Here is a 15,807-nt window from a genome sequence, read left to right as displayed (position 1 = left end):
CAATTACAGAATCTTCACATGCGGTTCTCCATGACTGGGGAGGCACTGTGTCCCCTGGAAATTGATGAGATCAGAAAACCTTGATTCGTCTAACAATGGAGAAACTCCTAATTCACATCGTGGAGTTTAGTGTGTGTGTGTGTGTGTGTGTGTTTATGTGTGTGTGTGTGTGTGTGTGTGTGTGTGTGTGTGTGTGTGTGTGTGTGTGTGTGTGTGTGTGTGTGTGTGCGCGTGTGCGTGCGTGTGCGTGTGTGTGTGCGTGCGTGTGCGTGCGTGTGTGTGTGTGTGTGTGTGTGTGTGTGTGTGTGTGTGTGTGTGTGTGTGTGTGTGTGTGTGTGTGTGTGTGTGTGTGTGTGTGCGTGTGTGTGCGTGTGTGCGCGTGTGTGTGTTCCCCTTTTTATTTGAAACTTATTGGAAAATTATACATCACGTCCGATGTCTGTTGAATATATTTTGGGGGGACCATAACCTTTGGTCATGCAACCTTTTGCGGGCACAAAGCATTGAGACCTGAAACCAGTTCGAAGCCTATATGCGGGAGGATAAGAAACAAAACAAAAAAGCATTAGGCTGATTGAATCCAATAATTTCAAACAGGATCACCACAGCCTGGCTAAATAGCAACCGCCACCTCTGACATTAACTTTAGGGTTTAGAATGTCCTGGATGTGAAAGGAGTGTCCGTTTGAATGAACAGGTTAAAACGTATAATTGAGTGGGTTGTGTTAAAAAGTGTCACGATCTGGTTGGCGACCAACAGGTGGCACTGTCGGCCCCGCCGGCATCTGCACAGGTGTTGGTCGTTGCAATCCGTGACAGACTGTCACGTTCTGGATGGCGACCAACGGATAGCGCTGACGGCCCTGCCCTCAGTTGCACAGATGTTGGTCGTCCTCATCAGTGGCAGTTAAAATGACTCCTAGCACGACCGTTCGGTGTCGGGTCATTATACTGTGAATGTGTTTGCTTCAACCTGTCAGGTTTGTTTCACCTTGGCAGATTTTTACTCATGTTTTCTTTGATACTTTGTACTTTTCTGTTTGGATGACTTTGATGTTTTAGATTTCGTTCCTGCTGACTTTATTTTAATACAATTTGTCAAATACATCGGATCCCACAAGTACAACGGACCGGTCTCATTTACACCCTGTGCCTGGCAGTGCAACGTGGAAGGAAAAAAAGACAACTTTAGAGACTGTTTTCCTAACTATGATCACATTCTCAAGCAGGTATGACCATTTTACTTCAGCTGTCTTTGTTTAATAAAGAAAAAATTACCGACTAAACTGCGAGTTAAAGTCAGCTTTGCAGTCTTTCATCAATTTCAAAAGTACACATCTGTGTATCTGTCACTTCATTAGCTAATTCTGTCAGTGATTATGTGCTCCTTTGTCTGAATTTCCCATTTTGTTTGTTTACCAATAGAAATTTCCGATTCAGTATGTTTAACAGTTGAAATGTCAATTACTGCAATTACTGGCATTTGGTCTCCTTACAAAGTAATTCAGCTCTTCTTTTCAAAAGAAACATCTACGATTGAAGTTACAAGTGACAATGCAGCTAAAATCATGTTCAAGACACATTACATAGGCATCAAAATTTACCAAAACGTTTTGCAGAAGAACTTGTACCATCTGCTTGCTTATTGAAATGCAACAGATGGATGAAGCACCAGGACAACCACCAGAGGGACAAGAGGGACACAAATCACCTTATGTTGATGCAATACAGCAACATATATCAATATGCTTTTTGAGTTATACTTGCACTATGTACAGTTTTTATGGAACATGTTTGCACAGTTTTTATCTCTTCACCCCCATCCCCCTTTCAAATTACTGCTGTGGAATGCAAATTTCCACATTGTGGGACGATTAAAGGCTTTCTGATTCTGATTCAGATTCTGAAGTCATTTCACAAGTAACAGTTTGAACAGAAAGAAATAAGCCTTTCTAGCATCGGCCAGTCAAAACCCTGACCTCAATCCGATTGAGGTTTGGTGGTAGGCCCTCAATTGATTGAGTACCACCCAACTTACTCACACCAGTAATATATATTAAACAGAGACAGTCAAAAAGTTTTTATTTGCGTGGTTTTAATTTCATAAAATTGTCTGGTTGCCACCTATATGAAGCTCAGATAATATTTCATGACAGATATGTGCAGAAATTTACTGAAGTAGAGCATCACAACTCAGGCTGTAGATTGGTTGTCTCCCAACTCAAATCCCTAAGCCGGTATGTAAGAAGTGTCCTGGAACAAGCCAGTAGATGAACGCTGTGACAATTTTAAAGTGCTTGGAGTACCTTAATGATGTAAAAACACGCCCTTAGGAAAAGCCCATTTGTCTAATTAGCTACATTTTGTCATTTCAAGTCAACAGTTTCCTGCCCGTTTCCTTGGGCAACAAATGAAGTTGTGTATTCTTGTTCGGTACATTTATCCATTCATTTTCTATGCTGCTAAACTTGTTCAAATTCATGGGGACCTAAATCTTCTCCCTGCATTTACATACAGCTTTGACACAACGTATGTACATGTGTATTTATACTCCACATATCATGTACAGAAACTCCATTCATACATGCCAACAAAGATGAAACACCTGTAACATCAAACCCGCCCAATGTCTGTAATTTGTGCAATTTGTCAATATCCAATTGCACCCTCTTGTTTTTAATGAAGCTGTAAACAACCATAATTACACATATTTTACTAACTATGGTACCAATTCATAAAATTGAGACAGTGTTGCAGGCATTGTGACCTTTTTGTTTTATGTCTTGCTGCCTCTTGACTGCTGTGTTATGTTTGCAAGCCTGAGCTTTTGACACAACCTAACTATTTAATGGATGTGCAGTACTGGTCAATTTATCACCTCGGTCTGATTTTTTTGTACATTGAAATTCAAGTTTTCGGCTACATACAGGTATCTGCTATATTTTATCTTGAATATATTTGAGCAGATAAACGTACATTACGGTGCATAAGAGCACAATAAAAACATCTTAAATCTGTAAACAGTTGGCTGGAAACATAGATAATAATAGACAAAGCAACATACGCTCAGTGACAAGATGCAACTTCATCCATCCTTTTTTTTAAAAATAAAAATTCATCCTCATTATGTTCACAGGTGAGCTGGAGCCTATTCCAGCTGACTTTCAATTGACGAATTCACCAGCCAATCGCTGGAAACTTAATAACGTTAGTATTCACACCTATAAATAATTTGGAATCCTCAATTAATATACAGTACATGGTTTTGGAATAGAGGAGAAAGCAGGAAGGATGCAACGAAAACCCATCCAAGCACAGGGCCAACATGACAACCCCGCAAAGGAAGGCCGGAACGCGATTTTTAATCCTCAACATTAGCAAAGTGAGACAAATTCGCCTGCTAACAACTGACAACAGAAATTCAAATGTGCTCCAAGTGACCATGTACAACTACACTACTTAGTCTTGTTAATGAGGTTGCCCACTCTGTGAAAAAATTTTCCGATCTTATTTTCATGGTGGCCTCTTCCTAGACGGTGGAAATTGTTGTCAGTGGTTGGGTTTTTGGTTTTCTCCAAAGCGTTGAATGGGGAGTACAAAGATTGTTTCTTTTGAATGGAACAAAAAGGCTCAAATCTGCTGTAAAGGCGATTGTCAGCTTTTCTGTCTTTATTCCAGCCCAGCACGTCAATGTCTGGTATTGGCTTTTTGTCATTGAGTCCGAGCTTACTTTGTGATCTTGTGTCAGGGGAAGAGATCTCAGATTTGTGTTGGTGATCCTCGGTTTTGAATCTTGGTTTGGAATACTTCACATCGGCCACATGGTTTTCCTGATGGTGCAGGGATGAGTTGCTATTGCGATGATTAGCCATAGTCTCATCCTCGGCTTTAATAGTGTCTGTGCTGTCATCTGATGTCACGCTTGGCGTTTCTACACTTGCGAGTCGATCCTCTTTCTTGTTTGGTATGTTCAAAAAGGACTTGATCTTCTTGGTACTCTTCTTTAGAAAATGCTGAGAGCCCATTCTGTTGGATTTGGCCGCCAAATCCGTGCCATCGACGCCAAGGCTTGTGGCAGATAGAGTTCTGGAAGGAGGTTCCTGCCAAATGGAAGTGCAAGGACTCTTTGTGTCTGTCATGCTCTTGACATCATAATGAGAAACAGATCGTTGATCCTCATTGAGATTTGATCTGTAGCCACTCTGCCTCACGTTGATGCCTCTATCGATTTGCATTCTAGTAAAAGCTCCATACATATTACCTGAGGAGTCCTGTATGTATGCGCCATTGGATCTCGGATCTGCTACGCTGTGCCTTTTGTGCCACGGGTCTGTTAACTTGTCTGGATTTGTAGTGATCTGCCCACGTTTTACTCTGCCTAAACTGGCGTAGGCAGGTGGGTAGGTGGTTTTGCTACTGCTGTAGTCATCCAAAGTCTGCAGGCTTTTTCTTTTTAACATATATTCTTCGTCGTTGAGTCTGCTGTTTTCGATTGGTGGATTCCACTGCATGGAGGAATAGCGCAAAGAGTTATGAAGTGCGGCTGAGCGGCTGCCGACAGAATGTGTGGCGTTCATGTGCAAATTTGGCTCCAATTGCTCTGGTATGGCAGACCTATAAACAAGAGAAGACCTCATTCTTCCCTGAATGAAGCTGTTTGATGACTCGAACTGGTCCAAATAGTCAGACGGCTCGCTAAAGGGCATGTCGGGCTTTTGGAGATATGACTCGATCCTCCAGGTACGCATGAACGATTTAGAAGTCTTTTCCAGCGTGGGCATACTTTGCTGCATGGACAGAATGTGTTTGTCATTGCCATTGTAGGACTGACGGAGCTTTTGACTCCTGTACATCTGTGGCACTAAATAGTTATTATCCATTGGATAGTTTTTCCCCATTGCTGCTTCCCTGGAAATATTCCAGTTGCTTGCTCTGGGTCTGATGTTCTGTTGAACATGTCCATCATGTCTTTCCCCTGCATAGCTGTGCCTTTTTAAGTAGTTTATTGAGTCTGCGGAGTGAAGTTTGGACATATGGTTCTGCAAACCAGTGTCATGCTCAGTCAAAGGCACATCGTGATTATCATTGTAGTCTCTGACGAACAGATTCCTCTCACAGGTCTTCCGGTAGACAGAGTCCAACGTGTGCCTTAGCTGGTCGCGCCGATGGATTGTTTGTGTCGAATGAGGAGAATATTTTGACCAGCCATGCATTATTTCTGGCCCATTTGTCGGGAGAGAGTGATCTGGTGAGCATAATTCAGCTGGCACTGTTGACCTTGCGTACAGGGTTCGAAACTCCTCATCATAAGTCTTCACCAGGTGGCCCGTGATGACCTGCACCATGCTTAAATTGATCTTTGCACATGACCATGTGAATCTGTGGACAAACGAAACAAGCACGGTTCTTTCATTAATATGGAGGAAACATCGTGCAACACATTTCAGGCTCAATCTTGTGGATAATAATTATTATCATTGAAACTTCAAAATATTATATTGCAGTAATATTAAAATCAAGTAGCTAGTGCTCCTGTATAATTAAGTGACATCATAGGTTGTGTCCTAAATCGAAGGGAAAACATTCTGTATGATACACAAGTTAAAATCATTTTTTAGCAACCCAAGTATAAAGCTGTGTTTCGTCTGAATAAATTCTTCTGAATAAATATAAAATTTGTTGTTGTGTCTCTACTCAATTAATAACATTGAAAGACTGAAGTTATTGCATTGCATCATGTTGGCAATGTATTAATATACAATTCCAGTCCAAAAATGTTGTTGATTTTGTGGCATAATGGACAAGGGAGGGTAGTTCAACTTTTGTTTCTCCCGTGGCTTTGTGTCAAATCCATGAAAATCAATTAAGCTAAAAACCTTTTGAGGCCAAGTGGGTCATTTCAATTTGAGTGTACTTCAATCTGACCCCTGTGAATAAAATAAAAGTAGAAATTAGAGAAGGACATGCAACAGTTGCGTTCACCTGTAGGAGCCATAAATCACTGTATGACAGTCGACCAAAATAAATTTCTGCCCCATCGCTCCATGGAATTTCGTCCCTGTATGACACTGATAATCTTCACCTTTCACAGTGCGCACTCTCATGTTCTGGGGACAAAGAAAATAATAAGTCACCTTGAATTGTCAACACTTGCAGAGCTAACTTTGAATCAGTGTGTACACACATTGACTTGTTGTCATACGTGCTTTCTAAACATGTTGTATGTGTGCATGTTTGCGAGTATAGAATAATACTTGTGCGAACACACAAAGACATTTTATCGCTTATACCAGGGGTCGGGAACCTTTTTGACTAAGAGAGCCATAAAAGTAAAATATTTAGAAATGTTTTTCAGTGAGAGCCACACACACGCGCGCGCACATACAAACGCTCGCGTGCGCGCGCGCACACACACGCACGCGCCGCCACTTTTCAACAAAATATCAGAATGTATTATTTAAAATAACTTTGTGATGGTACTCACCGTTAACATGAATGGTTTTCCGTTCCTCGTGATTGGTAAAAATCCAGGCAAACGATCGGAATGAAATTCAACTTGCCGGTCAGGAGGCGAAGTTACTGCTAGCTAGCCTGCACACGGCTCATAAGCTTCCATACTTGCTATCTGCAATCTACTTCTCGCAGAAGTATGTTGATGCTAACGTTAACATGGGGCTTGTTAAAATGTCACTGACATTCAACTGTTTCATCGATAGTATTGTATCATTGCAAATTAGAATGCGAACATTTTCTCTCCTCTAATGCTCCGGTGCATTAACGCTGAAGTGCACTAGTTGGGCTCATTTAAAGGGGCGTTTACCTGTTTAAACATGACGGCCACTATCATCCAATCAAAATGGCGCTTTCGGCCAAATGCAGCCCCAACGGGAAATGAACGGCGAAAACACAAAAATATGTATTTAGTTTTATCGGCGAGCCATATGCAATCATCAAAAGAGCCATATATGGCTCGCGAGCCATAGGTTCCCGACCCCTGGCTTATACAGTGGAACCTCAATAATAAAAATTCACATAATCGGTGTGAATTTGATTCTTACAAAAGTGCTTGAGAGAACTCCCTTGTTCTACTCGGGGACTTTCATGCGAACGTCGGCAATGACAGCGAAAGGGCACGATTGGGAGTAAAGGGCCTCCCCATCTGAGCTGGAGTTGTGTTTTTTGGGACTTCTACGCTCATCACGAAATGGCCTTATTGAACACTATTTGCAAACAAAATGGTTTCCTAATGCAGACCTGGCACCACGACAGCTTGGCTGCACTTCAATGATTAACTTTGTGCTTGTGTCATAAGATTTGGGAACACAGCGGTGAAGCTGTAAAGTGCTCACTGAGCCTGCCATGCATGTTTTTGGAATGAGGGAGGAAACTGAAATACCAGTACAAAACATACCTGGCGAGAACATGCAAACTCCACACTAGGAGGTACCTAGATACTAGGAGGAGCTGGTATTGAACATGGTACCTCTGCACAGTGAGGTCGATGTGTGAACCACTCGACCATCGGGCAATCATATTCCAATTTGTTTCTCTTAATTAGGACTTGATTGCAGTCAAATAATTAATATTCTGTTCAGTGTTTTATTCGTGAAATATCTTGAGCGTTTTCTTTTTGTGTTGTTTATATATGTCAATATCGCAAATATCCAGAGTCACCCATGATTATTTTGGGTGGTTTTAATCGAACACATCTAAACCGTGAACTTCCCAAATATACGCAGCATATTGACTGATTCACCAGAGAAGAAAACATTCTAGATCACTGTTAACAGCACTTAAACGGGCATACCAATCGTTTGCGCATGCAGCATTGGGTCTTTCTGATCACTACTTAATACACTTAATTCCCACATACAGAGAAAAACTCAAATGTGTAAAACCGGTAGTCAAGACTGCGAAGAAATGGACAGATGAAGCAAAGTTAGCTCTACAAGAATGCTTAGATTGCACTGATTGGAGCGTCTTTGAAACTTCAACGGGCACAGTGGATGAATACACAGACACTGTAACATCATACATTAGCTTCTGTGAGGACATGTGTGTGCCAACGAAGTCCTACCGCTCCTTCAACAACAACAAGCCATGGTTCACTCCCAAACTCAGGCAGCTTAGGAAAGAGAAAGAGACCGCATTTAGAAGCAGAGATTGAGCACTTTACAAATACGCCCGAAACCGACTGACAAAGGAAATTAACATTGCAAAGAAAAGTTATGCGGAGAGGCTTAACAAACAGTTCTCTACTAACAACTCTGCATCGGTGTGATATGGCCTGAAAGCAATAACAAATTATCGTTTACCATCCCCCCAAGCAGTGAACAACAAGGGTCTGGCTGATGAGCTAAATACATTCTTTTGCCGATTTGAAAAAGACACCCCCATTCCCCACGTCTGCCCACCATTACCAGAAACTACCGTATCTCCGCCCTGTGCCCTACAGATCCATGAACTGGACGTGAGACGGCTCTTCAAGCAGCAGAAGATCAAGAAAGCTGCGGGACCTGACAGAGTGTCCCCCTCCTCCCAGAAAGACTGCGCTGGAGCAGTGTGAAGTCCCATCCTGCTTTAAACAGTCGACCATCGTCCCAGTTCCAAAGATACGAGCACCATCGGGATTGAACGACTATCAACCTGTTCCTCTGACATCTGTGGTCATGAAGGCCTTTGAACACCTCGTGCTGAACCACCTAAAGTACATCACCGGACCTCTCCTGGATCCTCATCAGTTTGCCTACCGGGCAAACAGGTCTGTGGGGGATGCAGTCAACATCGGGCTGCACCACATCCTCGAGCACCTCGACAACACAGGAACCTACGCAAGATCCCGTTTGTGGACTACAGCTCTGCGCTCAATACCATGAACTCATCCCCAAAATTCTCCAGCTTGGTGTGTCCCCTACGATCTGCCAGTGGATCATCAGCTTCCTGACAGGACGGACACAACACGTCACTGGGAAAAACCACGAGCACTGGAGCCCCGCAGGGATGCGTCCTCTCTCCATTGCTCTTCTCTCTCTACACAAACAACTGCACCTCAACGCACCCAGCTGTCAAATTTATAAAGTTTGCAGACAACACCACAGTCATCGGTCTCATCAAAGACGAGTCTGCGTACCGACAACAAGTGGTGCAGTTGGAGCTCTGGTGCAGACGTCACAACCTATAGCTGAACACGCTCAAGACAGTAGGGATGATCGTGGACTTCAGGAAACATCCATCACCACAGCTGCCCCTAACACTATCTAACTGCCTCGTGTCAACCGTTGAGACCTTCAGGTTCCTGGGAATCACTGTCTCCCAGGACATGAAGTGGGAGGTCAACACTAACTCCAACGGTGGATATACTTCCTGATGCTGCTAAAGACGCATGGCCTGCCACAGGAGGTGCTACAACATTTCTAAACGGCTGTCATCGAATCCATCCTGTATTCTTCCATCACTGTTTGGCTCGGGGCCGCCACAAAAATGGACAAAACCGACTTCAACGGACAGTTATGACGGCGGAAGAAATCATCGAGGACTTGCACACTGCAAGAATCCAAACAAGAGCACAGAAAAATCCTACTGGACCCTCCGCACCCTGCCCATCACCAAATCCAGCACACATTTAAACAGCTTCTTCCCCCAAGCCATTACCTCTTTAAACAGTAACCCAAATAGAACTGTATAGTGCCTCTTTGCAAAGTTTTGATGATGATACTAGATACTAGTAGAAGAAGAAGACTAGTGCAGCGTATTCTACCGGAAACAAATTCCTTGTGTGTTCTACATACTTGGCAATGAAGATGATTCTGATTCAGATGTCTATTTATTTATTTTTTGTTTGTTTGTTCATTTGTTTGTTTATTTATATAACAGCACACTAAGAAGGTCTGTGGATGTTTTAAAAGGACATTATTGAGGGTGCTTGAAGATAGCGACAAGGGCACTCAGTACTTAGGTAGAAAAAATAACAAGGTCGCACACCAAAAGCACAGGGAAAGACTGAACCAAAACCAGGACGATAATATTGTCCAAGCTAATGAGAGGAAAACAAGAGCATGCATGCAAGCAGGCAACCACGTTCAAAGAGTCACATACCCTGAGTTGTAGAAGTTTTATATCTTGATTCTCAGCTGCTGTGAGGAATTGTTTCAAGTGGAAATCATCCAAAAGCACGTAGACCGGAACTCCGCGAATGGAGGCCTCAACAGTTTCTTTCAATATATCCACATCGGTGAACATATCCATTACAATGGCAATGACCTGCAATGATAAAATGAACACAAATATTTGGCATGTTAGGAAGGATGCCACAATGCCGACCTGCCATTGATCTTGGAGATCACTGAGGCGCCTACTGTTCTCAAAGCCTTCTCATAGAGCTTCATATAGATCGTGACTTCTTGTAGCAATACACATGTAAAGAGAATAAAGAAAACCTCTGAGACTATTAATATCCCAATATCCCATTTTGGCAAAAATAAACTGCATCACCTGCCAAGGAACGTAGGCATGTCTCAGTTAGCGAGTTCTCTGCTTCATAATAAAAATCATCAAATCCTCATGGAAATTTGATAAAAATTACATTGCCCGCTGCACTCCTCAATATTGTATGCAATTAATTCATTTGGACTTGAAATACATTATAATGCTCTACTGTAGACTCATTAGTGTAAAATCAATCGTTTGTATCTAAATACATTACACAATATACATTTTAAAATAATTGCTGAAAATGTGCAGAGGCTGATAATGAATTATTAAGCCTATTCTATGTATTAGGCCTACTCTGCTCTATGTGGATAGTCTCCTTCACCTTGGGTTTCACACACAGAAAGATGGGGGGGGGGAAGGGTGGGTGGGGAGGATGTCTGACTTGACAGCTGGCATGTGGATAGGGTCTTGGCGCTGTCTTGGCTGCTTTCGCAGGCCTTGTTGTTGCGTGAAAATGCTGATGGGATATAGAGGAGCTTGGAAGCGTTTAAAGTGTAAAGAGTACTGTATATTTTTGGAGCTCAAACGTGGTTACGATGTAGGAAAGATGGTGAACACAGTTGTGCACAATGTTTTTCATTTTTCAAATAGAACATAGTTGCAAACAACTCATTACACTACTGTATGTCAAATTTAGAAGGCATGTTTGTTCTTACTCCAAAAATGCAGAAAAGACAGAGGAACTTGAACCGACGATCTTTATATGAAGGTATTTGTCCTCTGACTGACTCCTTTTGGGCTATGGGCACCATACACCCTGGAGTGATCACCTTTCAATCGCAAAGTGTGTCTACTCAGGAGCACCAACACACCTAAAAGTAATTTATTCAGTCCTCAGTTTATCAAAAACCGTGAAGTACCTGGGTCAACATTTGAACATAGGACTGCAGAACAGACTATGTTATAGCCATAAAAATGGTGAAAAACTGTTAAGCACATCCACCTCGCAGTGCAGAGGTCCAGGGTTTGATTCAAATTCCAGCCTTCCTGTGTGGAGTTGGCATGTTCACACCGTATCTGCTCTGCACTGGTTTTCCCTGTGTACTCTGGTTTCCTCCAACCTTCCAAAAACATGCATGGCAGGTTGATTGTACAATTCAAAGTTTCCCTAGGTGTGAGTGTGAGTGAAGATGGTTTTTATAGTCTTTGGATACCCTGCGATTGGCAGGCAGCCGGTTCGGGTGTGCCCCCCCCCGCCCCATGGTGATCAAAGATGGATGCGATAGGCTACAGCATGCCAGCTTGCATCGCAACCCTCGTGAGCATAAACAGATTAGAAAAATGGCATGGATGAATAATTACATCATGTATTTCTTTCTTTCACTATGACACATTGTGTATTTCTTTTAAGTAGGCTGCAACTGAAGTACAAAGCACACATTCAAATTAAGTAATAGAAATACGTCTTTTCAGCATACTGTATGTTGCTATATACAGTAATTGGAACTCGTTTATTTAGTCCATTTTGTTACTACAGAGGGATTTGCTTGGAAAATCCTGTCAATCACTCTAGATGTTGCGACCCCAGTGATAATCGTCGCTCGTCTAACTTAACAAACGCCTGCGACTACGGTGACGAGGAAACAAAAACACTCACTGGCATGCAACAGGCTATGAATTGGTGACCATTTGTGAGTCACCCTCATGTAAAAGAGTTAATGTTGTCATAGTAGCAACCTGTTCCTACACACCCTCGATTAGAGAAGTTGTCAAACTTGATGTGGGCCGTGAAAATGTCAGCAGACACTCCCTGCCACCGCAAGCTGCAGGGGTGAGGCCTCAAGACGAGCATGGCACACGTGTGCAGAACGCACTTGTCATATCAAACAGACCAATAGTGCATCTTGTCTTACCTGTCTTGCATCCCGTATGTGTTTCAGGATCACTTCTTTAATGGTGGGACTGTTTTGTCTTGGAGGATGATAGAGAAGGTCTATATTGGTCTGCAGATTTTCATGTACAAAATCAGGCCATCCCAATTCCAAAGCGGGAGCATCCACATCCGAGTGGACGGGCCAGTAGGTTCCAGAGGATGATTGACTGTCCGCTGGGTTATTGATTTCCGCAATGTGGGTCTGAGGTGGCAGCTCTTTTGCATTTGATGTAATGAAGACGAGCTCCTCTTCAGACAGGAAACTCCCAATACGTTCTTCTTTGAGGAACTCTGTGTAACTCTTTCTGCCACCACGAAGAAGGCAATCAATGGCCAAGCGATATGACTCCTTGTAGTGGGCTTGCATGTAATCCCCAGATGCATGCTCTCCCTTCAAGGATGACAGTGAAGAAAATTGGGCCGAGTCCATTGTTCCAGTCAGCGTCCCTTGGAACTGTTGCACAAAACAAAAGCACAAAACATCAGAGAGAGTAAATACAGCAATATATACATGAGAGAATATTTTAAAGGAAGTTGTAATTATGCCACATTAATCAGCATTTGGAAATGTAATCACAGTTTATGCAGAGACACACTATTTTTTTTTTCTTTTTTGTATTTATTTGGAATTATTTGGAATTTATTTAATGTCATTTTTTGGTGATCATTGGCTATTGCATTTTTTTGCTTTTTTTAATCGGCTGTAATATTTCTGAACAAACAGCTGAAACATCTTTTTGCAACAATTTGTTTGTGATTAAAATGTAAATACAACAACCCTGTAATTGCACTGTAATTATGTTCCAAAAACATAATGAGCTTGATGGTTTAAAAATTCCCAAGAGTAAAACAGGAAATGCCAACAAGCGATATGTTTAGGTTGAAGTTGCTGACATCATTATGGACACTGCTCTGTTCATGTACGACTTCAACAATAACAAACAAACCCCACTTTTCATGTTTGTGCTGTTTTTTTCTCAAAGGTTAACCAAGCCATAACAATGTACACATGTGTCATTAAATCTTCCTACTGCAGTAAGTTGCTGTCTGTGGGTTGAAAACGTGGCTCACCAAAACTGCCTCATCATTAAAACAATTGCAACAGAATGTTGAGGACCCCGTGGATGGCTTAATTTATCAGGCCTCTTTATTCAAAGCCATATTCAATCAATAAATCAATGAAAGCAGACTAAGCGATTGAACGTCACTTTAAATTGTTGTTCATCAATAACGGAATTGATTTAGTAACGACAGAATGGCAGAAATAAGGAAATGAAAAGGAAATAACTAAAGTTTATATAAGGTGCAGCTCTGAAAAAAAAAATCATCATGCGCAATTCAGGTTTGAAGCTCTGAATAATAATGTACGTATACTCTTTTCCCTTTCAAGGCCATGATAATTTCTCACCGCACTTAAAACAATCAATTTACACATATTTGCAATTCTGGATTAAGGTATATCTAATACTTGAATGGAAAGGGGGATAACATCAGTGGAGGAGCAGCAAAATATATCTTTTTTTTATTTACTAGAAGCAAGACCAAGATTATTCAACAGATGGATTTCTGTTGACTGGCCCAGGTGATGCTCGTGTCAAAATGTTAATGGGCCATTCAAACTTTTTTATCTGATTTTCACTTACAGAAGAAAACTCGCGAAACACTGAATATGTTAAATAAATCGAGTTTATATTTGTTCTCTTTTTACATTTGACTTTTTAAATGTTTTGAAAGTCCAGAATGTATGTATTTTTAAATCACAGTGTATATCCCTAGATGCATGGCCACAACCATATGGCTAAAAATTAATAATAAATAATAAGCAATGCATATGACATTTTGAGTTTGAAAATGGGCATTGTTTTGTCTTTTTTATATTCTCTGATGGGAGGTTTCCTGGCCCACCCTAGAAACAATGCTGTGATGTCACAAATTGCGGGGGTGTGCTCACTTACCGTCAGATGAACACCACAAAGATTCTTGTGAAAACCACATTTGACACTAAAATTCAATTAATCTGTTTTGGGATCAACAGCTTGCTTCTTTAAAAAATGTAATAATAATAATAGCATTGCTACCGGTATAGGTGTTTTTTTTAATAACGGCATAATATTCTCATCAAATTACTTTATTTGAACACTTTCGTGGCTAATGAGGGAGGTAAAAAATGACAGTCTCATATATCTTTTATATACTTTGTGTACTATATGTGAGCCAGCTGAAAAAAAAGGATTGGATGTGCAAGACCTTTTTCCAATTTATATGGCCCAAAGAGACAAATTGGAGTGTATACTATATTTTCTCGAGCATTTTTATTACTGTCAGAATACAAACAATGCCCAGTCAATGATAAGACCGTAACTTACATTTGAAGTGTGAAAATCCTGTTGACTGCTTCCAAGCTTATCCCAATGAGGTTTATGTACAGCCATCTGCATACTAATTCTTTTCAATATTTGAGGAGGCTACTCTCCCCCAGCTGAAAGCCACAAAAACAAGGAGGTGTCTGAACATAATAAGCAGTGTGCTGGGTGAGTGCATGAGTTACCAGTTTTGACATGCAAATTCTCCGTCTGCTTGAAAACTTGCTCACAGGCGACCGTAAACCTGTTTGATACTCTTAGCCACACCTCTTCCTCCTCTCGCCTCTCCTTTAAGGTTCATCCCCCTGCAGAAAGCACATTGATGGCAGGGCACGGAAAGGCTTTGATAAATGTACAGTGAAGCGGTGAGAAAATGAGGCCATGGTGAACCATTTATATTATAAATTGCTTTGAATTTCTTCACCCAGCGGAATGGTACGCTGAGATATAGAAATCTTTGACATGCTAAGGTCAACGCTATACCTGGGAATCTAACTTTTTTTTCATATTCCATAACCATTAACAAGAGTTTTATCGCCTGAATTTCTTGAGAAGGATTATGATACAATAAATGCAAAGTACTTGCTCTTATTATTTTGGTGGGTTCAGCACTGAAACTGGCTCTTGAGAAATGGTCCCATTGCGTAACCTCTACATTCCTGTTTTAGGAGTGTGTGCATATGTAACTGTGTGTGTGTGTGTGTGTGTGTGTGTGTGTGTGTGTGTGTGTGTGTGTGTGTGTGTGTGTGTGTGTGTGTGTGTGTGTGTGTGTGTGTGTGTGTGTGTGTGTGTGTGTGCATGTATGCTTGTGTGTTTGTGTTGGGGTGAAAGCTTCAATTACCCAAGACTGTTGGCAAGTACCCTCCCTCCCCCTTGGGGCTCAACACACCAAGGGGTCAGATGGATATCTGTTGCTTCTTCACTCAATAGCTTGGTGAATATATACTATATATACTATATATATACTGTATTGCATATCGCAGGTTGCAATGGTCTCTCGTGTTCCGAATGACAAAAGTGAAAAAGTCCCCATAAGGCTCCAATGTTCTTGAAGGAATGATTTTTTTCTCATATTTTCTT

At 41.5% G+C, this 15,807-nt stretch overlaps 1 protein-coding gene across 1 annotated transcript; it reads right to left on the bottom strand.

Moving 5' to 3' along the window:
* Positions 1-238: 238 nt before the first annotated feature.
* On the bottom strand, positions 239-14,949 carry sack1b (scaffolding CK1 anchoring protein B). The gene is made up of 5 exons (XM_089012435.1): positions 14,731-14,949; positions 12,345-12,818; positions 10,096-10,260; positions 5,983-6,107; positions 239-5,379 (listed from the first exon to the last, which is right to left on the bottom strand). Exons 1-5 carry the CDS (start codon positions 14,800-14,802, stop codon positions 3,456-3,458), a joined length of 2,760 nt encoding a protein of 919 aa, XP_088868561.1. The 5' UTR covers positions 14,803-14,949; the 3' UTR covers positions 239-3,455.
* Between the last annotated feature and the right edge of the window lie 858 nt (positions 14,950-15,807).

Source organism: Hippocampus bargibanti, linkage group LG13 (assembly GCF_051943395.1).
Source record: "Hippocampus bargibanti isolate YZ-2025 linkage group LG13, ASM5194339v1, whole genome shotgun sequence".
Lineage (NCBI taxonomy): Eukaryota > Metazoa > Chordata > Actinopteri > Syngnathiformes > Syngnathidae > Hippocampus > Hippocampus bargibanti.
This window is presented reverse-complemented; position numbering and strand designations above follow the sequence as displayed.

What these genes read in the sequence shown, in the direction of transcription:
- sack1b (XM_089012435.1), bottom strand. Translation starts at nt 14,802, where the DNA reads ATGCAGATGGCTGTACATAAACCTCATTGGGATAAGCTTGGAAGCAGT. An exon ending in ACATACGGGATGCAAGACAG is followed by an intron (nt 10,261 to 12,344) that starts GTAAGACAAGAT and finishes TTATCATTGCAG; the next exon opens with GTCATTGCCATTGTAATGGA. An exon ending in TAAAACTTCTACAACTCAGG is followed by an intron (nt 6,108 to 10,095) that starts GTATGTGACTCT and finishes CTTTGTCCCCAG; the next exon opens with AACATGAGAGTGCGCACTGT.